The sequence below is a fragment of the Neophocaena asiaeorientalis genome, unplaced genomic scaffold, assembly GCF_003031525.2.
Source record: "Neophocaena asiaeorientalis asiaeorientalis breed wild unplaced genomic scaffold, Neophocaena_asiaeorientalis_V1.1 scaffold671, whole genome shotgun sequence".
NCBI lineage: Eukaryota > Metazoa > Chordata > Mammalia > Artiodactyla > Phocoenidae > Neophocaena > Neophocaena asiaeorientalis.
The window spans coordinates 1,691,683-1,716,152 of NW_020175533.1; the positions used below are offsets into that span (position 1 = coordinate 1,691,683).

Consider the following 24,470-nt stretch of genomic DNA (forward strand, 5'->3'; position numbering starts at 1 on the left):
AGTACCCAATAATCTAAGGCTTTTTTTGCTTTATGAGGTTTATTAAAGAAAAGCCCAAATCATTCACTTAATCTTAAAAGTTATTGAAAAGCCTCAGGTGGATAACAGGCACCACCTGTTATCCTGGTCTCAGATTATAGGATTATTGATCAGTGATGATTGGTTTGCAGAACTTTAGATGAGTTCTTCTTTGCCACGTAGCATATTATTTTCTCAAATTGCAATCCTCCCATCCTCATCCCTTGCATTGTCTTTCTACTCCAAGCAGATGGGGATCCTTACATTTATTAATAAACCTTTTTCATTCACACACAATCCTGCTTTAATCAAGAGTTACCATCTACCATGTGTTCGATTTTGGTCTCAATTGAAAATACTTCTTGAAGGAATGACAACTATAGGAGGAAAATTTCAAGCTTCAAATTGTAAATTTATGAAATAGCAGAGAAATCATTTGGGAAAAAGTAGTTCCCTCCCCACCTCAGCCCACCAGAGATATGTCCAAAATGACTATGCCTCAATATTTTTGTGTGTATATGTGTGCGTGAGAAAGGGAGACGGTTGGACAGACAGTCCATATATGCATATACTTTCTGTGTGGTAAGTCCTTTGCTAGGTAGCTGTTAAGAATACAGAGGTAGGGACTTCCCTGGCGGTCCAGTGGTTAAGACACCACACTTCCACTGCAGGGGACACGGGTTCGATCCCTGTTGGGGGAACTAAGATCCAGCATGCCATGTGGCATGACCAAAAATAAAAATAAGAAAAGAAGACAGAGGTAGACTGGACGTGGTAGGTGTCCTAAAAAATATTATCATTTAATGAGGAAGATAAGAGATAATTGATTAAAATTTAGTAATGTAAGGACTATCATAAAGGTATACACAGAATATTGTGGGAGTACAGAAGAGCGGCGATTCAGCCTGGGGAGGGAGAGGAGACATCAGGATATGCTGTCTTGAAGATGAGTTGAAATTACCCAGGTGAAGGAAAGAGGAAAGGACCTCTTAGAGAAAAGAAAGATGTGGGCTAAGACAAAGCAACAAAAGAGTCTATTACATTTGAAGAACTATATATAAGCCACTATGGCTAGGTAAGAAAGGGTGCATATGGGGACACAGTTGGAGATGGTATTTAGGAATCAGATAAAGAAGGGCCTAATGTGTAATGCAAAAGAATTTGAATTTTATCCTGTGAATCTTTCAGATAGCTGGAATGCAAGAGAATTGTTAAAATTACCACTTGCTAAGAGCAAATTTTTTTTCTGCTGGGCCTACAATCCTTGAACAATTGTGAATAAGAATAGAAATTATATTCTCAAATTTTCTGCAGTTTTCCCCCTTCATTAAAGAACTTCTTCAAATAAGTAGGAGGTTTACATTTCTTCACAGTTCTTAATTTTGTGGAAATGTAATGATTATTAGTTTGAGGCATTTATATTCTCCTATTTTCTTTATCAACTGCTTTCATCGTCTTGGTGAAAATGCCTAGAAGCTTGGAGGCATTCCATAAAATAGAATTTTTATTATTATACTTTTAAGAGTACCTTCAGGTTCTGGTGGTTCTTCGATAGGGTAGATTTTCTAATTCTCATTCCTCTAGATTTTCTTTGGTAGTATCAAATAGAAGAAACGAATAAAAATGAAGACTGTTAAGGGGGTTAATATTGGGCATTTACAAATCTCTCTTTTTTGTAAACAATTCTCTATGGTTGACTGCTATAAAATTTCAAAATGTTGAATATTGAAAGGAAAAGATTTACTTGACTGTTATGATTTGTTGTTGGTGTTGTCCAGTTTGGCATATTTTTAGTGCTATCTTGTGAGGTACTTTTGTGGGCTTTGATGAAATAGCCCACAGGAAACTTCCTGCTACACTTCCTATTATGCAATGAGTGCATCTCTAGTGGTTGCTCAACAACTTTTGCCCACAAACCCTGGACTTGTGAGAGTTCCATATGTCTGATGGCTACTATGCCACCCTAGATGACCCTGTTGGTCAAAGTCCCTTCCAAGATGAGCCTAGTCTGATTCTTTCCATTGAGTTTACTTTACTAAGCTTACATGGGAAAATAGCCTACCACGTTCTTGGGACTTCAGCTTATTTTAGGACTTGACTCCTATTTTAACGTCCTATTACAGTTATACTTCTAAATGAATTATATTTTTATCATTGTATAATAAACATTTTTTACCCTGTTTCTGTGACTTGAAGGTTAAATACCACCTTGTTTAATATTAATATTGCCACCTTTGCTTTCTTTTTGTTTGCATGTTCATGGAATCTAAGTGTCTCTTACTTTTATTTAGTTTACATTTTAAGTATATCTTTTGTTAACAGAATATTCTGTTTCATTTTTAAACCCATTTTGACACTTTCTATTTTTATTAGAATTCTATCCACATTTAGTTCAAAGTTTTTATACTTGATTTTTATTTCTATCATCTTATAGTATGTGTATTGGTTATTTTAATTTGTTTTCTTTTTTCTGTTCTTTATTTTGTCAAGCGTCTCTTCTTTCTTTTCTTTTTCTTTGTTTTCCCTCATGTTACTTTGGGAGTACTATTGTACTCTTCCATTCCATTACTGATTACTTTCCTTTCCTGGTATTCATAATCAGGCATGATCAGATTTGCCTGTTAGCAGATGGGAAATAAAACTAGAAGGAGAGTAGGGAGGAGGATAACAGTAATCTAGGTGACCTGATGATTGGGTTCTGAAGTTGGGTTATAGCAGTAAACATGGAGGTGGTAGGATGTGTTCCATAGTTATTCAGAGGCAAAGAGAGTTCATATGCTTTGGAGTTTCCTGGTACCTTAATAGTTTAATACCCCTTTCTTGGAATATGAAATAAGAGGGCAGAAATTGAAATTTAAAATAAGAATGGTGCTCAATTTAATGAGGAAAAAAGTTTAATTAAAAAAAACTTGTTCAAAGTATAGAAGGCAGGTACAGGGATTGTGAAAGGCTTACTTAACTTGTTATTTATGGTAAAAATGTTCATATTGTTCACATTCAACATTCATTGAGTACCTGTGAAGAGCTTGGTACTTCAGGTGCTAGGAGCAATAAAAAATTTCTAATCCAGTCCTCCTCCTTCAGAAACTCAGAGTACAATAATGTATTTCAAAATGTTTTCTAAGTAAGAATACAAGTATTTTTTAAGAAGAATATATTACATGACTCTCTTAAATGTAATTTGGAGCCCTTGGGTTGCTATTCTGGGGTATCTTACTCACTTGTTTTTAGTCAAGACGTTTGAAAAATATACTTATCAGCCAAGTAGGCCCAACTTAGTTTTGTCATGATCATGCTTCTGGCTCTCTACCTTACAGGGCTTCAGCTAAGTGCTCTGCATCTCACTCTTCTAGGGCCACTCCAGATATGTCCTTATCTATGTGCTATGCATGCTTGACTTCCTGTAGATCATTTTTGTTTTAGAAAAACTTGTTCCTTACTTTTGGTTTCATAATTTTCTCTCCCAGCCTCTCAGAGGTCTCTAACCTACCCCTTTTTTATGGCATCCTCAATTGCCAAATTTATCTCATACTCCTCTGGTAATGTGTTAAGCCTCTAATGATTGTTAACTTTTAAAATATGATATCCCCTGGGACTTTCCCGGTGGTCCAATGGTTAAGACTCTGTGCTGCCAATGTAGGGGGCCTGGGTTCGATCCCTGGTCAGGGAACTAGATCCCGCATGCCACAACTAACAGCCTGCATGCCTCAACTAAAAGATCCCGCATGCCGCAAAGAAGATCCCACATGTGGCAACGAAGATCCCACGTGCTACAACTAAGACCCGGTGCAGCTAAATAAATAAATATTTTTTAAAAAAATGATAGGCCCTTTAGTCTTTTTTAGAAGTCATCTTTTTCTAACATGATCTAACATTACTATTGTATTTGGCAAAATTGTTATAATCAGTGCTTTAAAAATTTAATGTACTTTTATAAAGTTCAAAACCAAGCAATTATAACAATATATTATTTAGGGGTACATATATGTGGGATAAAATAAGAGAATGAGAAACATAAAATTCCTTCAGGGTTGAGGGAGGCAGGGACAAAGGATAGAAGAGGAGCATAGGTAGATGTAGGTTATTAGTAATGACCAGGATTCTTTAACCTTCTATTATGGAAAATAGAATAGTATAATGAACTCCTATGTACTTACTGAGCTTCAACAATTATCAACAGGCTCCGGACGTGCAGGCTTAGCGGCCATGGCTCATGGGCCCAGCCGCTCCGCGGCATGTGGGATCCTCCTGGACCGGGGCACGAACCCATGTCCCCTGCATCGGCAGGCGGACTCTCAACCACTGCGCCACCCGCTAATCTTTTTTTAATAGAGCTTCCTACTTTTTTCCTGGCATATTTTAAAGCAATCGCAGACATTCACAAATGCTATGTATGCATCTCTAACTGATAAGGATATTTTAATTTTCACCTAAGTACCATGGTAACCCTGCTATTATCACACATAGTAGAATTAAGTGTAATACTTGGTCCATATTCATGTTTTCATGATGGTTTCAAAAATGTCTTTTTTCAGTTTTTCTCCCTAGAAATCCATATAAAATCCCTATATTGTATTTTTATTTATTTATTTTTACTGAGGTTAATTTACAGTTCTGTTAGTTTCAAGTGTATAGCAAAGTGATTCAGTTATACATATATATTCTTTTTCAGATTCTTTTCCATTATAGATTATTATAAGATATTGAGTATAGTTCCCTGTGCTATATAGTAGTTCCTTGTTGTTTACCTATTTTATATTCCTATATTGTATTCTGATGTTTCTTATCTCTTTTATTCTGTAAAAGTCCCTCCCCCCTTTTATGCCACTGGTTTGTTGGAGAAACCAGGTTAATTGTCCTAGAGAATATACCCACATTCTGGATTTCAAATTACTTCTGTCTGGGATTATGTAACTTGTTTCTCCTTCCTCATATTTCCTATAAACTGGTAGTTATTTCTAAAGCCTTGGTGACAGATTCTTTGTGGGTTTTTTTTCAGGCAAGAACACTTTATAGGTGATGCATACTTTCTTTTATATCACATCATGAAGCACATAATGTCTGGTTGTCCCACTTTTAAGAACGCTAAAATTGATCAGTGAGTTTAATGTAACATATGTTCCCTGATACATTCATTTTCCTTAATCTGCATAGGGAAGCCCCCCTTTAATAAAATGCCAGATTTAAAAAATTAAATTTAGGAAGGAAGAAGAGGAAGAGTAGGAAATATAATTCAGGACTTTTGTTCCCTTATTGTAAAGTATATTGGTTGTATTAGAATTGAATCCCAATTTCCTATTGTAGACCACGTCTACAAAGATCTGTGAAACAAATCTTTACTGGCTCAGGGCAGCTGCTTCCTCTGTTCCCTTTCCTCAAGACAACAATTTTGAGATCTCAGCCTCTCTTCATCTGTCTTTTTTACTATACTCCTTATTGCCAGAGTAGTAAATTTAGGCAGTTAGGTGACTTGAAGTACAGTATATCAATAGATTGAGAAAGAAGATCTCAAAGGCCCTCTCAACTGAATTTCTATGATAAATTTCAAGTAATAATAATTAATTTTTTAAACAGGGTTCAACTACACCAGTAACTGTTTTCAAAGGTTCAAAGAAACCTTACTTAAAAGAATGCATTTTGATTATTAACCATGATACTGGGGAATGTCGACTAGAAAAACTCAGCAGCAACATCACTGTAAAAAGGACAAGGTATGTGGTTAATGAAATAAATTATTTAATCAACACATAAATTGCTAAGAGAATGTCAGTGAAAAAAGTTATTGGATTAAGTCACACTATTACATAAGGGTTATTTCTGTCTGGTACCAAAAAATTTTTTTTTTCTTTTTGCGTTAAATGGGCCTCTCACTGTTGTGGCCTCTCCCGTTGGGGAGCACAGGCTCCGGACGCGCAGGCTCAGCGGCCATGGCTCACGGGCCCAGCTGCTCCGCAGCATGTGGGATCTTCCCGGACCGGGGCATGAACCCATGTCCCCTGCATTGGCAGGCAGACTCTCAACCACTGCGCCACCAGGGAAGCCCTACAAAAATGTTTTGATCTTTTTCCAAGTTTAAATTTGGTGAAGATCCTTTAGCCAGAAGCTTTTACCATTTCTCCCTATGATATTTAAAAGCTTGTTTTGTTTCTATATGTTTTCTTACATGTAGGTACGTCTTTTATTCTACTGTAGATACTTTTGTAGAACTGGACTAAAAGGAGCCATTACACATTCTCCAAAATAATTTCATTATCAGTAGTAAAATTTTATCAAGCACTTAGAAAATGTGAGGCAAGAAAAAGGAGAACTTCCTATACAAATACTAACCTCAGAACTTCCACATTTTAATTGGATTAGCAGATAATTCTATTTAGAATGTCAATAAGAGAACATAGCCATCTCAAATTGTTTTTTTGGGGGAATAGGCAGTGCATTAATTAACATGTTTTTTGGGGGGAAATAGGCAGTGCATTAACAAGCCATACAAATAGTATAGATAAAAATTGTTCTAGGAATTAAAGGAAGGAAGACATGGTTCATCGGAGCATTCAGGGAGCCCTTACTGATGTACCTTAAGAGGAGGTTAAGATTTAGGGCTTTTTTTTCCCCCCAAACATATTTCATGATAAGGATTGCCTTTGGGTGCTTGTTAAACAAATGAGTTCCCAAATTCAACTACAGATCAGGGAAGGAGCCCAGGAAACTTTTTTTTGTTTTTTAATTATCCCCTCTTCCCAGGTGATTTTTTATTTGTAGGAAAGTTTGGAAAATACTGATTTAATTGATCAGAGAGAACATGAGGATGTAAACAAGACAGGAATATATCTGACTTATTTGGAACCTATGAATAAGACTTGCTTGAATAGAGCAGAGATTTGTTTCTTTCCCTGTATACAAGTATAGAAAGTGGGGTATGAGGTTGAAAGTAGACTAGAGGTAAGATTATAAAGGTAGGTTCAATATTAACTATGAAATTAGGACATTGTCTTATTGACGGTGGTTGCATATTAAAGTTTTTTTAACCAGGGATCGACATGCTTACATTCTTGTTTTGAAATGTAAATCTACCAAACAAATTGATTTAAATGAAACAATGTGGGAAAGAGAAAAAAGGAAACCACGATGTTTTAGAGTAGGAATGAAGAGAAAAGTGAAGTTCTAAATACTTTGTGAAGGAAGGACTAACAGGATTTGGTGACTGGAAATGGGAGAGGCAAAGTCAAGCATAGTTGTGTTATATACTTTTTTTTTTTAAGTATTGAAGGGAAAATATACGGACCTCCTTTAATAACATGTCTTAACCTTATGAATGAGAAATGTGGGAGTGATTTAATTTTAACAGAAATGGTAATTTCAGAATTTAGGGAATATAATGTGTCTGCTATACTCATGTATAATTTCATTTTATTTTAGTCATTTGTGTATGTCTTATCTCTTCAGTTTTGAGCAGTGGCTTTTTTTAAATTCACATTTGTATCCCTCAGTGGATCTGTGTGTATGCCATGCCTATAGCAGGGCTCAATAAAGGTTTGTTAAATAATGAATTAAATTAATGCTTTAATCCTTGAACATCGTTTTAAAGATCTCTAGGAAAAAGAATAAGTGGTCAATTTTAGTAGCTTTGTAAGTTGAAATTGTTGTTATATTGCAATCATCATACCTGTTTTGACCTTTTGATGTTCTTAATTGCAGAGTTGAAGGAAGCAGTAAAATTCAGTATCGTATAGAGCAGCAGCAGCAACAAATGCGGAATTCAACTAGGACTCCCAATCTTGTAAAACATTCTCCATCAGAAGACAAGATGTCCCCAGCATCTCCGATGGATGATATTGAAAGAGGTAAAATCTATGAGTATGTAATGGCCCTTTAAAATAAATTATTAATAAATGTTAAGTGAAATTTTTCATTTTAATTGACAAGGGAACTAACTGTAAAATTCTAAAAACAATGTTTTTTGTTATGGTTCTAGGGGAGAAGTGTAGTTTATGATTTAGAGTATTATGTACATAAGCCTGTGTCTATATAACAGAATTTATATTTTTTATTATTCAGGGGAAAAAGTAACTGTTTAGATATGTGTAACTGGAGTTTTCTTCTTTTTGACAGTTGTGATGATTCCAATTTAGTCCTTCACAGCGTCTTCTTGTTGAAGTTTTTTTATGTGTAGCCAGACTATAGATGTCTAAGATGTAGCCAAACCAGTAGTGGAGTGAGGAGATGTAGTAAGCCAAAGCAGCAGGCAAGTTCTTCTGAACTGCTGCTCACTTCTCAGCAGGAAGGTGCTTCTAGAGAGGCACAGTCTTTTTGAAAGTAAGGAAACTTAAATCTCCATTTTTTTTCTAGCTGCAGTTTGGGTGTTTATGTTATAGTAATTGTGGTAGGAGTAAGACCCTGGTCACCAAAGTTTATTTGTTTCTACGCTTTGCCTTCATAACTTGCATATAGCTCTCCGTTTCCACTTGCCCCCTTCTAGGCCCGGTATAGTATTAGTTCCCTAATATATTAGTGTTCCCTTTTCAAACAATAAGGAAAATATAAGCTCAGAACCCTTGTTGCTACAAGGGATCTTGAATTTTATTTTATTGTTATATCTGCTTCCAAAATGGATTTGAATCATTACATCATTTTATATATGTGTACAATAAAAATCTGGAACAGAAAATTAAGATATTGGAGGGAAGAGGAAGCAAATTTGCTAATTATTAAGACATTAAATTTGTATCTGAGCTTCCTATCCACTAATACAAAACTGAAAACTTTAGTATATTTTGTATTATCTAAGAGGTTCCAAAGATTTGGACTCTTCCCTGCTACTAAATTCTAAAAGGAATTCATCGTATGGAATCTGTTCTTTGGAGAATTAAACTATATAGTATCTTCAACTATAATTTTACAATACAAAAAGAAGTTCCTCTATGTGGCAGGTTTTTAGCAGAGACCTTAGTAAAAACATTGTATTGTAGAATATAAGTTAAGGTAATCCAAGCATAAGATCTAACTTTGTATAAGAATTTACGGTTTGCAGAGCATGTTCCTTAGACTATCTTCTTTTAAATATTTTCTTAATATTTGACCCTACTATGGCAATGCCTACTGCTATGGTTGAAACACTTTTTTTAAGTTTATGATTAGATGTCTGTCAGCTTTACTAGTGTTTCTCTGGTTTAATTTTTACATGTACCTGTTTGGGCTATCTGGAATTCTAGTCTAAGAAATAAGAATCTAAACTTCCTTCCTCCCCAACAGTGTAATTACATAGATATTGATAGAGAATCAACAAATATAGTATTGAAAAAGAGTATCAATATCCATTTTTTGAATAAGCCAGTATTTCTTCTGCTGATATGAAAAGCCATTTTTTAAATTCAGTTTTTATTTTATATTGGAGTGTAGTTGCTTTACAATGTTGTGTTAGTTTCAGGTGTACAGAAAAGTGATTCAGTCATACATATACATGTACCTATGCTTTTTCAAATTCTTTTCCCATTTAGGTTATTACAGAGTATTGAGCATAGTTCCCTGTACTATGCAGTAGGTCCTTGTTGACTATCTATTTTATATATAGTAGTGTATATGTGTTAATCCCAAACTCCTAATTTATCCCTCCCACCTTTCCCCTTTGGTGACCATAAGTTTGTTTTCAAAGTCTGTGAGTCTGTTTTGTTTTGTAAATAAGTTCATTTGTATCATCTTTTTATATTTCACATATAAGTGATATCATATGATATCTGTCTTTCTGTGTCTGACTTATTTCACTTAGTATGATAATCTCTAGGTCCATCCATGTTGCTGTAAATGGCATTATATCATTCTTTTTTATTGCTGAGTAATATTCCATTGTGTATATATACCACAACTTCTTTATCCATTCATCTGTCGTTGGACATTTAGGTTGATTCCATGTCTTGGCTATTGTAAATAATGCTGCATTGAACATTGGGGTGCACGTGTCTTTTCAAATTATGGTTTTTCTCCATATATGCCCAGGAGTGGGATTGCTGGATCATGTGGTAGCTCTATTATTACTCTTTTAAGGAGCCTCCTTACCTTTCTCCATAGTGGTTGTACCAATTCACATTCCCACCGACAGTGTAGGAGGGTTCCCTTTTCTCCACACCCTCGCCAGCATTTATTGTTTGTAGACTTTTTGATGATGGCCATCCTGACTGGTGTGAGATGATACCTCACTGTAGTTTTGACTTACATTTCTCTAATGATTAGCGATGTGGAACATTTTCTCTTGTGCCTTTTGGCCATCTGTATGTCTTCTTTGGAGAAATGTCTGTTTAGATCTTCTGCCCACTTTTTGATTGGGTTGTTTATTTTTTTTTGATATAGAGCTGCATGAGCTGTTTGTCTGTTTTAGAGATTAGTCCCTTGTCGGTCGCTTCATTTGCAAATGTTTTTTTCCATTCTGTGGGTTGTGTTTTTGTTTTGTTTATGGTTTCTCTTTGTACTGCAAAAGCTTTTAAGTTTATTTTTAGGTCCCATTTTATTTTAAGGTCTCATTTGTTTATTTTTTATTTTATTTTCATTACTCTAGGAGGTGGATCCAAAAAGATATTGCTGCAATTTATGTCAGAGTGTTCTGCCTATGTTTTCCTCTAAGAGTTTTATAGTAGCTGGTCATACATTTAGGTCTTTAATCCATTTTGAGTTTATTTTTGTGTATGGTGTTAGAGAATGTTCTAATTTCATTCTTTTACATGTAGCTGTCCAGTTTTCCCAGCACCACTTATTGAAGAGACTGTCTTTTCTCCATTGAATATTCTTGCTTCTGTCATAGATTAATTGACCATACGTGTGTAAGTTTATTTCTGAGCTTCCTATCCTGTTCCATTGAGCTATATTTCTGTCTTTGTGCCCGTACCATTCTGTTTTGATTACTGTAGCTTGGTAGTATAGTTTGAAGTAAGGGAGCCTGATTCCTCCAGCTCCATCTTTCCTTTCAGGATTGCTTTGGCTATTTAGAGTCTTTTGTGTTTCCATACAAGTTCTGAAATTTTTTGTTCTAGTTCTGTGAAGAATGCCATTGGTAATTTGATAGGGATTGCATTGAATCTGTAGATTGCCTTGGGTAGTATATTCATTTTGACAACATTGATTCTTTCAATCCAAGAACATGGTCTGTCTTTCCATCTGTTTGTGTCATCTTTGATTTCCTTCATCAGTGTCTTACAGTTTTCAGAGTACAGGTCTTTTGCCTCCTTAGGTAGGTTTTTTTCCTCGGTATTTTATTCTTTTTGATGTGATGGTAAATGGGATTGTTTCCTTAATTTCTCTTTCAGATTTTCATTGTTAGTGTATAGAAATGCAAGATATTTCTGTGTATTAATTTTTTATCTTGCAACCTTACTGAGTTCCTTGATAAGCTCTAGTAGTTTTCTGGTAGCATCTTTAGGATTTTCTATGTATAGTATCATGTCATCTGCAAAAAGTGACAGTTTTACTTCTTCTTTTCCAATTTGGATTCCTTTCATTTCTTCTGCTTCTCTGATTCCTATGGCTAGGACTTCCAAAACTATGTTGAATAAAAGTGGCGAGAGTGGACATTCTTGTCTTCTTCCTGATCTTGGAGGAAATGCTTTCAGCTTTTCACCACAGAGTATGATGTTAGCTGTGTGTTTGTCATATAAGGCCTTTATTATGTTGAGGTATGTTCCCTCCATGCCCACTTTCTAGAGAGTTTTTATCATAAATGGGTGGTGCTGGATTTTGTCAAAAGCTTTTTCTGCATCTATTGAGATGATCATATGGTTTTTACTCTTCAGTTTGTTAATGTGGTGTATCACACTGATTGATTTGCGGATACTGAATAATCCCGGCATCCCTGGGATAAATCCCACTTGATCATGGTGTATGATCCTTTTAATGTATTGTTAAATTCGATTTGCTAGTATTTTGTTGAGGATTTTTGCATCTATGTTCATCAGTGATTCTGACTTTTAATTTTCTTTTTTTGTCTGATTTTGGTATCAGGGTGATGGTGGCCTCATAGCATGAGTCTGGGAGTGTCACTTCCTTTGCAATTTTTTGGAATAGTTTCAGATGTATAGGTGTTAACTGGTCTCTAAATGTTTGATAGAATTCACCTGCCATGCCATCTGGCCCGGGCTTTTGTTTGTTGCAAGTTTTTAAATCACAGTTTCAATTTCAGTACTTGTGATTAGTCTGTTCATATTTTTTGCTTCTTCCTGGTTCAGTCTTAGAAGTTATACCTTTCTAAGAATTTGTTTATTTCTTTTAGGTTGTCCATTTTCTTGGCATATAACTGCTTATAGCAGTCTCTTGTGATCTTTTATATATCTATGTTGTCAGTTGTAACTTCTCCTTTTTCATTTCTAATTTTATTGATTTGAGCCCTTTCCTTTTTTTCTTAATGAGTCTCGCTAACGGTTTATCAATTTTGTTTATCTTTTCAAAGAACCAGCTTTTCGTTTCATTGATCTTTTCTACTGTTTTCTTCATCTCTATTTCATTTATTTCTTTTGTGATCTTTATGATTTCTTTCCTTCTACTAACTTTGGGGTTTGTTCTTCTTTCTCTAGTTTCTTTAGTTATAAGGTTAGGTTTTTTATTTGAGATTTTTCCTGTTTCGCAAGGTAAGATTGTATTGCTATAAACTTCCCTCTTAGAACTGCTTAAGGTAATTATTGATATGTATTTCTGCTTGTCATTTTGTTCATTGTTTAGGATTTGTTTTTGTAGGTGTTCTTTCTTCCCTTCCTCTTTTGTTCTTTTCTCTTTTGATTTGATGACTGTCTTTAGTGTTGTTTGGATTGTATTTTCTTTTTTTCTCTGTATCTATTGTAGATTTTTGGTTTGCAGTTACCATGATGTTTTGATATAGCAGTCTATATATATACATGGTTATTTTGAGTTGCTGATCTCTTAATTTCAAATGCATTCCAGTTATCCTGCGTTTGTACCCAAACACATTTTTTACCAGAGACGTATTACAGCCACAGGTGTTAGTTTCTGCAAAAAACCCCCGGTCAATAATGTGTTAAGTTGCTGTTCTCTTAATTTCAAATGTATTTCCAATATCCTGCATTTGTACTCTCCTCTTCTCACGATTGCTGGTTTTGATATATTTGTGTATGGATGATATCCTAGCTTTACTGTATGTTTCTCTTTACCTGTTAGCTTCTCTTGTTTCTAGTTACAGGCTTTTCTTTTCCACTTAGAGGAGTTTCTTTAGCATTTGTTGTAAAGCTGCTTTGGTGGTGCTGAATTCTCTTAACTTTTTCGTGTCTGTAAAGTTTTTGATTTCTCTGTTGTATCTGAATGAGAACCTTGCTGGGTAGGCTATTCTTAGTTGTAGGTTTTTCCCTTTCATCACTTTAAATATATTGTTCCACTCCTTTCTGGTCCACAGAGTTTCTGCTGAAAAATCAGCTGATAAACTTATGGGAATCTTGTATGTTATTTGTTGATTTTCTCTTGTTGCTTTTACTATCTTCTCTTTGTCTTTAATTTTTGTCAATTTGAATAATATGTGTCTCAGCATGTTCCTCCTTGGGTTTGTCCTGTATGTGACTTTATGCACTTCCTGAACTTGAGTGAGTGTTTCCTTTCTCATGTTAGGGAAGTTTTCAGCTATTGTCTCTTCAAATATTTTCTCAGGCCCTTTCTCTCTCTCTCTTCTCCTTCTGGGACCCCTATAATACAAATGTTGGTCAGTTTCATGTTGTTCCAGAGACGTCTTAAACTGTCCTCATTTCTTTTCATTCTTTTTTCTTTATTCTATTCTGCAGCAGTGATTTCCACCATTCTGTCTTCCAGCTAACTTATTTGTTCTTCAGCCTCTCATTTATTCTGCTATTGATTCTTTCTAGTGTATTTTTCATTTCAGTTATTGTATTTTTCATCTGTTTGTTCCTTAAATCTTCTAGCTCCGAAAAGCCATTTTTGTCACATGCAGAATTTCTTTCTGGACTTAAGTCTATCTCACAACATAAGATGTACAGTGGCCAATACATGTATGAAAAGTGGATCAGATTCACTAATGCTTTCAAAGTTCAAATTTTAAGATTAAAAGATATTTTTTTCTAAAATTTAATAGTTTTATTCTTGCAATGTCTGACACTGTGCAGGGGTTACAAGAGTATGCCTAGAAATGAATAAGCTAAAAGTTTAACATAATTTCAGGGAAAAATGGATAGATTCACTTCATAGTGGGAGATTTTTAGTATATCCCCTCTCAGTAATTGATAGATTCAGGCAAACCCCAGATTAATAAGATTTGCAAAACACCATTAAGAAACTTGAACTAAGTAGACATACATAGCACTTCCACTGTTTGAGATATACAGGTTTTTCAAGTCCGTGTGAAATTAAAAAACAAAACAAAAGAAAACTGACCATGTGCTACATAGCAAAGCATCTCAACAAAAAAAGACATTTTGGGACTTCCCTGGTGGCACAGTGGTTGAGAATCTGCCTGCCAATGCAAGGGACACAGGTTTGATCCCTGGTCTGGGAAGATCCCACGTGCCGTGGAGCAAGTAAGCCCGTGCATCACAGCTACTGAGACTGCACTCTAGAGCCCTTGAGCCACAACTACTGAGCCCGTGCACCACAATTACTGAAGTCCAAGTACCTAGAGCCCATGCTCCACAACAAGAGAAGCCACCACAATGAGAAGCCCACACACCGCAAGAAAGAATAGACCCCGCTCGCCACAACTAGAGAAAGCCTGCACATAGCAACAAAGACCCAACGCAGCCAAAAAAAGATATTTTTCTTTTTTAATTGAAGTATAGTTGACTTACAATATTATTTTAGTTTCAGGTGTAAAACATAGTGATTCAATATTTTTATAGATTATAATCCACTTAAAGTTATTATAAAATAATGGCTATATTTCCCTGTACTGTACAATATATCCTTTTTAAATTTTATTTTATACATATTAGTTTGTATCTTTTAATCCCATACCCCTATCTTACCCCCACTCTCTCCATGGGTAACCACTAGTTTGTTCTCTGTATATGTGAGTCTGTTTCTGTTTTGTTATACACATGTTTTGTTTTATCTTTTAGATTTTATATTACACATATAAGGGATAAGATACAGTATTTGTCTTACTCTCTCTGACTTATTTCACTAAGCATAATACCCTCTAGGTCCATCCATGTTGTTGCAAATGGCAAAATTTTGTTCTTTTTATGGCTGAGTAATATTTCATTGTGTATATATATATATGTGTGTGTGTGTGTATAAATACCACATCTTCTTTATTCATTTATCTGTTGATGGACACTTAGGTTACTTCCATATCTTGGCTATTGTAAATAATGCTGCTTTGAACTTTGGGGTGCATGCATCTTTTCAATTTAGTGTTTCTGTTCTCTTTGGGTATATACCCTGGAATGGGATTGCTGGATCATATGGTAATTCTATTTTTAGTTTTTTTAAGGAAGCTTGGCTGCACCAATCCACATTCCCACAAACAGTGTACTATGGTTCCCTTTTCTCCACATCCTTGCCAACATTTGTTATTTGTAGACTTTTTGATGATAGCCATTTTGACAGGTGTGAGGTGATATTTCATTGTGGTTTTGATTTGCATTTCTCTGATGATTAACGATGTTAAACATTTTTTCACGTACCAGTTGGCCATCTGTATATCTTCTTTGGCAAGGGTCTATTCCAGTCTTCTGCCCATTTTTAACCAGGTTATTTAGGTATTTTTGGATATTGAGTTTTATGAGCTGTTTATATAGTTTGAATATTAACCCCTTATTAGTCATATCGTTTGCAAATATTTTCTCCCAATCAGGAGGTTGTCTTTTCATTTTGTCGTTAGTTTCCTTTGCTGTGCAAAACTTTTAAGTTTAATTAGGTCCCATTTATTTTTGCTTTTGCTTCTTTTTTCTTAGGAGACAGATCCAAAAAATATTACTACAATTTATGTCAAAGAGTGTTCTGCCTATGATCTCCTCTTGGAGTTTTATGGTTTCAGGTCTTACATTTCTGTCTTTAATCCATTTCGGGTTTATTTTTGTATGTGGTATTAGGAAATGTTCTAATCTCATTCATTTACATGTAGCTGTCCAGTTTTCCCAGCCCCACTTATCGAAGAGTCTATCTTTTCTCTATTATGTATTCTTGCCTCCTTTGTCATAATTGACCATAAGTGCATGGGTTTATTTCTGTCTCTTTATTCTTTTCTACTGATCTATGTGCCTGTTTTTGTGCTAGTATCATGGTGTTTTGTTTTTATAAATTTATTTTATTTATTTATTTTTGGCTGTGCTGGGTCTCTGCCGCTGCACACGGGCTCTCTGGCTGCAGCGAGCGGGGGCCACTCTTTGCTGTGGTGCGTGGGCTTCTCATTGCGGTGGCTTCTCTTTGTTGCGGAGCATGGGCTCCAGGCATGCGGGCTTCAGTAGCTGTGGCGCGTGGGCTCTAGAGCGCAGGCTCAGCAGTTGTGGCACACACGGGCCCAGTTGCTCCACGGCATGTGGGATCCTCCCATTCCAGGGCTCAAACCCGCATCCCTGCACTGGCAGGCAGACTCCCAACCACTGCGCCACCAGGGAAGCCCTATCATGGTGTTTTGATTACTGTACCTTTGTAGCATAATCTGAAGTCAGGGAATGTGAAACCTCCAGCTTTGTTCTCTTTTCTCAAGACTACTTTGGCAATTTCGGGTCTTTGTGGTTCCATGTGAATTTGAGGGTTATTTGTTCTAGTTCTGTGAAAAATGTCATGAGTATTTTGATAGAGAAAGAGATATTTTTTCATTTATCTGCTTGGTAGTAGCTAAAATAATTGTCAACATCCAGTACTGGTGAGGATATAAAGGGAAACAAATGTGTGCATACACTTTTGAAGAAACATAAATTGACATATGTTTTTGTAGAGGAATTTTTCCTGCAAAACACTTAGAACAGGGTCTAGCACAAAGAAACTACTATATAAGGTTTTGCTCTCATTATCATCCTTATTTGCTAATGACTGTTAAATTAAAAGTGTGCCTATTCCTTACCTAGAAAGTCTAGAAATTTCTCTTATTGTGAAACTTGTACAGATAGATACATAATTACATAGGTATACCTATATCAGTCACATAAGACTGCTCAATGTGGCGTTTTTTATACTAAGGAAAAAACGGAAAAATCCTAGGTGCACATAAAGAAGGGATTACAATACTATACATCCCTATTAAAAAAGAGCTAGTGCACATTTTAGTAACAAAGAATGATATCCAAATATATTATTAAGTAAAAATGTTTTTACTTATTATACAATGTGTGTGAGTGTGTATGAACCATTTCTGAAAACAAAATGTATATAGTTGCAGATGCATAGACGAACTTGGAAGAATTATACTAAAATGTAAGCATTATCTTTGGGAGTTTGGATTATAGGAACCTTTCACTTTCTGTGGTGCAAATTGTTATTTGAATTTTTACAATGAATTTGTTATTTTTCAGATAATGATTATTTATTGAGAAGACAATATAATGTAAAAACAATGTTAATATGAAACCACTCATAATCTCACCACCCTAATGCAACTATGTTAATTTCTGCGTATATTATATATATTTTTAATATTTATGTATCTATTTAGTTACACTGGGTCTTAGTTGTGGCAGGCAGGCTCCTTAGTTGCGGCTCACCAGCTCCTTAGTTGCAGCACATGGGCTCCTTAGTTGTGACAGGAGGGCTCCTTAGTTGTGGCTCCAGGTCTCCTTACTTGCAACTTGCTGGCTCCTTAGTTGTGGTACATGGGCTCCTTAGTTGCAGCAGGCGGGCTCCTTAATTGCAGCTTACCACTTTGGTTTCAGTTTTTTAAAAAATTACAGACATTTCTTTCCTTTCCAACACATTCTCTTCCTTTTCCTGTCTATCTATGCACATGTCTGAATGTACTCTAGAGGACTTATATACTTTGCTATTCCTTGAAACAGTTTGTATGTGGTAGATTTTTCTAAATTTCTTTAATAACGATAGGTTTGTTCAGTTTCTATTTCGTCATTCAGTTTTGGTAATTCATATTTGTCTTTTTCTTCATTCAGTTTTGGTAATTCATATTTGTCTTGAAAGTTATTAGTTTAATTCACATTTTCAAAATACTAGCATAATTTGTCCATATAAATCTCTACAATGTCTGTAGTTATGACACATTTTTATTCCTAACACTGATTATTCATGCCCTTTCTCTCTTTTTCTTAACCAATATTTCTAGAATTTGATACATTTCATTAGGCTTCAGTGAACCAGCTTTTGGTCTTGGTGAGACATAATAAATGTGGTGACTAAGAATGACATCTTCAGAGTCAGACTACTCTCATTCAAATCCCAGCTCCATCACTTATCAGCTGGGTGGCCTAGGGAAATTTACTTAACCTCTTATTTTCTCTGTGTATGTTTTCTCATTTTTAAAATAGAGATAATAATTAGGATTATTGAGAGGATTAAATGCAATAAATATATATAAAGTACCTAAAGCAATTCCTGACACTAGGAAGTATTCAAATATTAGCTATTATTTTAATTTTTATTGTTATTTTCTTTTTCCTTTTTTTACTCTTTCATTAATGTATGCTCTTTTAAAAAAATATTTCCTTCTTTGACTTGCTTTGAGTTTGCTGTGTTGTTCTTATAATTGGATGCTTAGTTCATCTATATCGAATTTATCTTTTGTATGCATTTAAGAGTATAAATAGCTTTCTAGGTATCACTGCATCTAGTAAATGACTAACACTTCCATGGTAGTTAAATTCTAAAAATTTTTGTAATTTCAGTTCTTAGACAATAAATCATTTATAAGAATGTTTTGTGCGTTTTCGGTCGGAGCGCAGGGAGAGGACTGGGGTTGGCAGCTTGAACATAGCCTGAAGGGGTTAGTGAACCACGGCTAGCCGGGAGGGAGTCTGGGGAAAAGTCTGCACCTGCCGTAGAGGCAAGAGACTTTTTCTTGCCTCTTTGTTTCCTGGTGCGCGAGGAGAGGGGTTTAAGAGCGCTGCTTAAAGGAACTCCAGAGACGGGCGCAAGCCGCAGCTAAAAGCGTGAACCCCAGAGACGGGCGTGACCGCGGCTAAAAGCGCGGACCCCAGAGACGGGCGCGAGCCGCGGCTAAAACCACGGACCCCAGGGACGGGGGGGAGACGCTAAGGCTGCTGCTGCCGCCGCCAAGGGCCCTGTGTGCGAGCACAGGTCACTATCTACACCCCTTTTCCGCGGAGCCTGTGCAGCCCGCCACTGGCAGGTTCCTGGGATCCAGGGACAACTCCCCCGGAAGAACGCAGGGCGCGCCTCAGGCTGGTGCAACGTCACGTCGGCCTCTGCCGCTGCAGGCCTGCCCCGCACGCAGTCCCCCTCCCTCCCCGCCGGCCTGAGTGTGCCAGAGCCCCCGAATCAGCGGCTCCTTTAACCCCGTCCTGTCTGAGCAAAAAACAGACGCCCTCCAGCGACCTACACGCAGAGGCAGGGCCAAATCCAAAGCTGAGCCCCTGTGAGCTGTGAGAACAAAGAAGAGAAAGGGATTATAAAGGGAATAGACAGGAATAAAGACACAGACCTACTGGAGAACGGACTTGAGGATATGGGGAGGGGTAAGGGTGAGCTGTGACAGGGCGAGAGAGAGTCATGGACATATACACAGTAACAAACGTAAGGTAGATAGCTAGTGGGAAGCAGCCGCATGGCACAGGGATATCGGCTCAGTGCTTTGTGACCGCGTGGAGGGGTGGGATAGGGATGGTGGGAGGGAGGAAGACGCAAGAGGGAAGAGATATGGGAACATATGTATATGTATAACTGATTCACTTTGTTATAAAGCAGAAACTAACACACCATTGTAAAGCAATTATGCCCCAATAAAGATGTTTAAAATATATATATATAAAAAAACAAAAAACGGAAGACTTGTCTTTAGCTTATTTTCCCTGCTTGCTTTCACTTTAATAAGTTGATAAATGACATTTAAACTCAATAATTATGATTAATTCTGTCCCACAATTTTTAACAGCACTGGTGATTGTGTGCGCCTGCATGTGTGCACCTTTACAACCAGTAAAATAAAGTTCTTGATCGAAAAAAAAAAAAAAGAATGTTTTGTGGTTTCCAAATATTTGGAATTTAAGGAAAATCTTGGGCAGGCTTAAAACAATGACAACATATTTTCTGCTCATAAATCTCCAATTTGTGTAGGGCTCAGTAGGGATAGTTCATAGCTGTTCTAGGAACAGCTGGTGTCAGCTGGACTGACTTGGGGTCTAGCAGCTGGAATCATTTGAAGACTCACTTATTCACACCTGCCAGTTGTTGCTGGCTTTGGGCTGAGACTTCGGGGGTTGTCAGCTGGGAAAGCTACACATTTCCTTTCCAGGTGGCCTGGGCTTCCTCACAACATTAGTGGCTGGGTTCCAAGAATAAGTGTCGAGAAAGGGAGAGTGGAAGGGAGAAAGGATACAGAGGAGTGAGGTCAAAACTTTATCTTTTTAATTACACAGGCTCAGAAATCATGTAGGATCACTTGTGCGGGTGTGTTTCTATGTGTATGTGACACTAAATTTTCATGTGTTTAAAGTAAAGTTTGCTAGGTTTTGACGTATGTGTACATCCTAAAATTACAACCACAACCACAATCAGGGTAATGAACATATTTATCACTCTAAAAAGTTTCCTCCTCCTCCTTTGTAATCCCTCTCTCCCACTCCTTCCCACCCTATCCATTCCCAGGTAACTACTGATCTGCTTTATGTCATTATCATTAGTTTGCTTTTTCTAGAAATTTGTATCAGTGGAATCATATAGTATGTCCTCTTTTTTGCATAGATTTTTGCACTAAACATAATTATTGTGAGAATCATCTATTATTGAAGGTTGTATCAATAGCTCATTCCTTTTTATTGCTGAGCAGTAATCTACTTTATGGATATACAGGAATTTGTTTATCTGCTCAACCTGAAGATGGACATTTGGGTTGTTTCCAGTTTTTGGCTTTTACAAATAAAGCTGCTATGAACATAACATACAAGTCTTTGAAAAGACAAATGTTTTCTTTTCTCCATAGTAAATATGTAGGAGTGAAATAGCTGGATTGTATGATAGGTATGTATTTAACTTTTTAAGCAACTGCCAAAATGTTTTCCAAAGTGGTTGTACTATTTTACATTCCTACCAGCAGTGTACATCTATATCAATGCTTGTATCAGTTTTAATGGGGTGTAGAGTGGTATCTTATTGTGGCTTAATTTTTTTTAAAAAATAAATTTTTTTAAATTTATTTTATTGAAGTATAGTTGATTTACAATGTTGTTTTAGTTTCTGGTATACAGCAAAGCGATTCAGCAGAAAAACCTGAGTGAACTTTTTGGCCAACCCAATGTGTATACTAGTTTGCATCTGGTAATCCCGAACTCCCAACCCATCCCTCTCCACCACCTCTCCCCCTTGGCAACCACAAGTCTGTTCTCTGTGTATATGAGTCTGTTTTTGTTTCATAGATAAGTTCATTTGTGTCATGTTTTAGATTCCACATATAAGTAATACCATATGGTATCTGTCTTTCTCTTTCTGACTTACCTCACTTACTATGATAATCTCTAGGTCCATCCATGTTGCTGCAAATGGCATTATTTCATTCTTTTTCATAGCTGAGTAGTATTCCATTGTGTGTATATGTGTGTGTGTGTTTGTGTGTGTGTGTATACACACCACATCTTTTTTACCCATTCATCTATCAATAGACATATAGGTGTTTCCATGCCTTGGCTATTGTAAATAGTGCTGCTGTGAACATAGGGGTGCTCGTATCTTTTTGAATTATGGTTTTGTCCAGATATATGCCCAGGAGTGGGATTGTTGGATCATATTCATTGTCACTTTAGTTTGCATTTCCTTAATGACTAATGATGTTGAGTATCTTTTCATGTCCTTATTTGCCATCATTATATTTTCTTCAGGTACAATGTCATTAAAATCTTTTTACCCATTTAAAAAATTGGATTATTTATTTTCTTATTAGACTTTTAGGAATTCTTTATATATTTTGAATACAAGTTCTTCATCATATACATGCCTTGCAAATATTTTCTCCCAGTCTGTGGATTGTATTTTTTCATTCTCTTAACAATGTAATTTGAAGAGCCAAAGATTTTAATTTTGAATACATGCATTTTATCCATTTTTTTCTGGATTCTCCTTTTGGTGTCATATTGAAATTTTTTGCCTAAACCAAGATCATAGTAACAAAGGTTTTCTTTCATATTTTCTTTTAGAACTTTTATAGTTTTACATTTAGGCCCATGCTTCATTTTGAGTCAATTTTTGTATATGGTACATGGTATGTATCAAAGGTTTTTTTTTTTGCATGTGGATATTGAATTATTCCAGCACGATTTGTTGAAAAGACTGTCTTTCCTCATATATTTGCACCTTTGTAAAAAAAAAAAATCAGTTGTCCATATTGTGTGTGTCTATTTCTGGACTCTTTATTCTGATATGTTGATCTATTTGTTTATCTTTATGGCAACACCATATTGTCTTGATAATTGTAGCTTTATAATAAGTCTTGAAACCAGGAAATTTTAGTCCTACAACTTTGTTCTTCTCTTACAAAGTTGTTTTGCGTATTCTAGGACTCTTCCATTTTCACGTGAATTTTAGAATTAGCTTCTCAATTTCTGTAATTATTATTGGGATTTCACTGAATCCATAGATCAATTTGGGTAAAATTGGCATCTTAACAATATTGAGTCTTCTCAATATTGAGACCCATGAACACAGTATCTCTCTCCATTTATTTAGATCTTTAATTTCTCTCAGAAATGCTTTATGGTTTTCAACATACAGGTCCTTCAAATATTTTGTCAGAATTATCTATAATTATTTAATTTTTTAATAATTATTTAATTTTCGGAAGCTATTATAAATGCTCTTGTTTATATGATTTTAACTTTTAATTGCTCATTGCTAGTACATAGAAATAAAACCGATTTTTGTATATTGTCCCTGTGTATTTAACCTTGCTAAACTCACTATTCTAGAGCTTTTTTGTATATACCATCAGCTTTTCTACATAGACAATCACGTTATCTGTAAATAATGACAATTTCACCTCTTCCTTTCCAATCTGGATGGCTTTTATTTCTTTTTCATGACTTACTGCACCAATTAGAACCTTCAATACAACATTGACTAGAGGTGGTCAAAGTGGAAAACCTCTTGTTTCTGATGCTGGAGGGAAAATATTCAGTCCCTTACAATTATGTATGATTTCAGCTGTAAGCTTTTCCTAGATGTCCTTCATAAGGTTAACTTATATTTCTATTTTGCTGAGTTTTTATCAAGAATCACTGCTGAAATTTCTGCTGTTTTGAGATGGCTTTTATTTTTCAGTTTTTAATATAGTGAATTATATGGATTGATTTTTGAAAGTTTGTATTCCTTGGAAAACCCCACTTAATCATGATGTATTGTCCTTTTAATATAGGACATTTCTTAACCTCAGCAATAGTGGCACTTGGAGTTGGATGGTTCTTTGTCAGGGGCTGTCTTATGCATTGTAGGATGTTTAGCAGCATCTCTAGCTTCTACCCACTAGATGCTAGTATCACCATTCCCCAACAGTTGTGGCAACCAAAAATGTCTCCAGATTGCCAGATGTCTCCCTGGGTGACAAAATCATAGCTGGTTGAAAACCACTGTTATATATTATTAAATTTGATTTGGTAAAATTTTCTTTAGAAATTTTGTGTCTGTTCATAAGGGATATTTTTTTTTTCTGGTAATGTCTTTGTTGGATTTTGTATCAGTAATTCTGGCCCTAAGGAATGAATTGGAAAGTATTTCTTCCTTTTTAATTATACAGAAGCATTTGTATCAAACCGACATTATTTCTTCCTTAAATAACTGGTAGAATTCACTAGTGAAGTCATCTGTCACTAGAGATCTGTGTGTAGGGTGTGGGGAGGGTTTTAACTACAACTCAGTTTTTTTTTAGAAGATTTATGGATATTCTGGTTATCTGTTTCTTCTTGAGTGAAATTTAGTAGTTTGTGCCTTTCAAGGAATTGATCCATTTCATCTAATTTATTGAGTTTGTGGACATAAAGTAGTTCACAGTGTTCCTTTCTATTCATTTAATGCTGTAAGGTCTGTAGTGCTGTCACCTCTTTCACTCTGGATATTAGTAATTTATATCTAGTATCTTTTTTTCTTGATAAACCTGGTTGAGTTTGATCAACATTATTTATCTCAAGCAGTCAATTTATGTTTCATTTATTTTCACTTTTTTTCTGTTGTCTTTCTTGTTTTGTGCTTTTGCTATTTTTTTCCTTCTGCTTACTTTAGTTTTAATTTGCTCTTCTTTCTCTAACTTCTTAAGGTACAGCTTAGTTCATTTAATTGAGACCTCCTTTTTCCCCCCAGTATAATCATTTAATGTTTCAAATTTCTCTCCAAGCTGTGCTTTAGTTGTATTCCACAGA

At 35.7% G+C, this 24,470-nt stretch overlaps 1 protein-coding gene across 2 annotated transcripts in view; it reads left to right on the top strand.

Annotated features, from left to right (window-relative positions):
- The window catches only part of EAF2 (ELL associated factor 2), a 53,522-nt gene that overhangs the window by 8,846 nt on the left and 20,206 nt on the right, over window positions 1-24,470 (top strand). For both annotated transcript variants that reach the window (XM_024769257.1, XM_024769258.1), the window contains exons 3-4: window positions 5,593-5,729; window positions 7,711-7,856. In XM_024769257.1, the coding sequence (XP_024625025.1) occupies window positions 5,593-5,729; window positions 7,711-7,856 (283 nt within the window). The remainder of the gene's footprint in view (window positions 1-5,592; window positions 5,730-7,710; window positions 7,857-24,470) is intronic.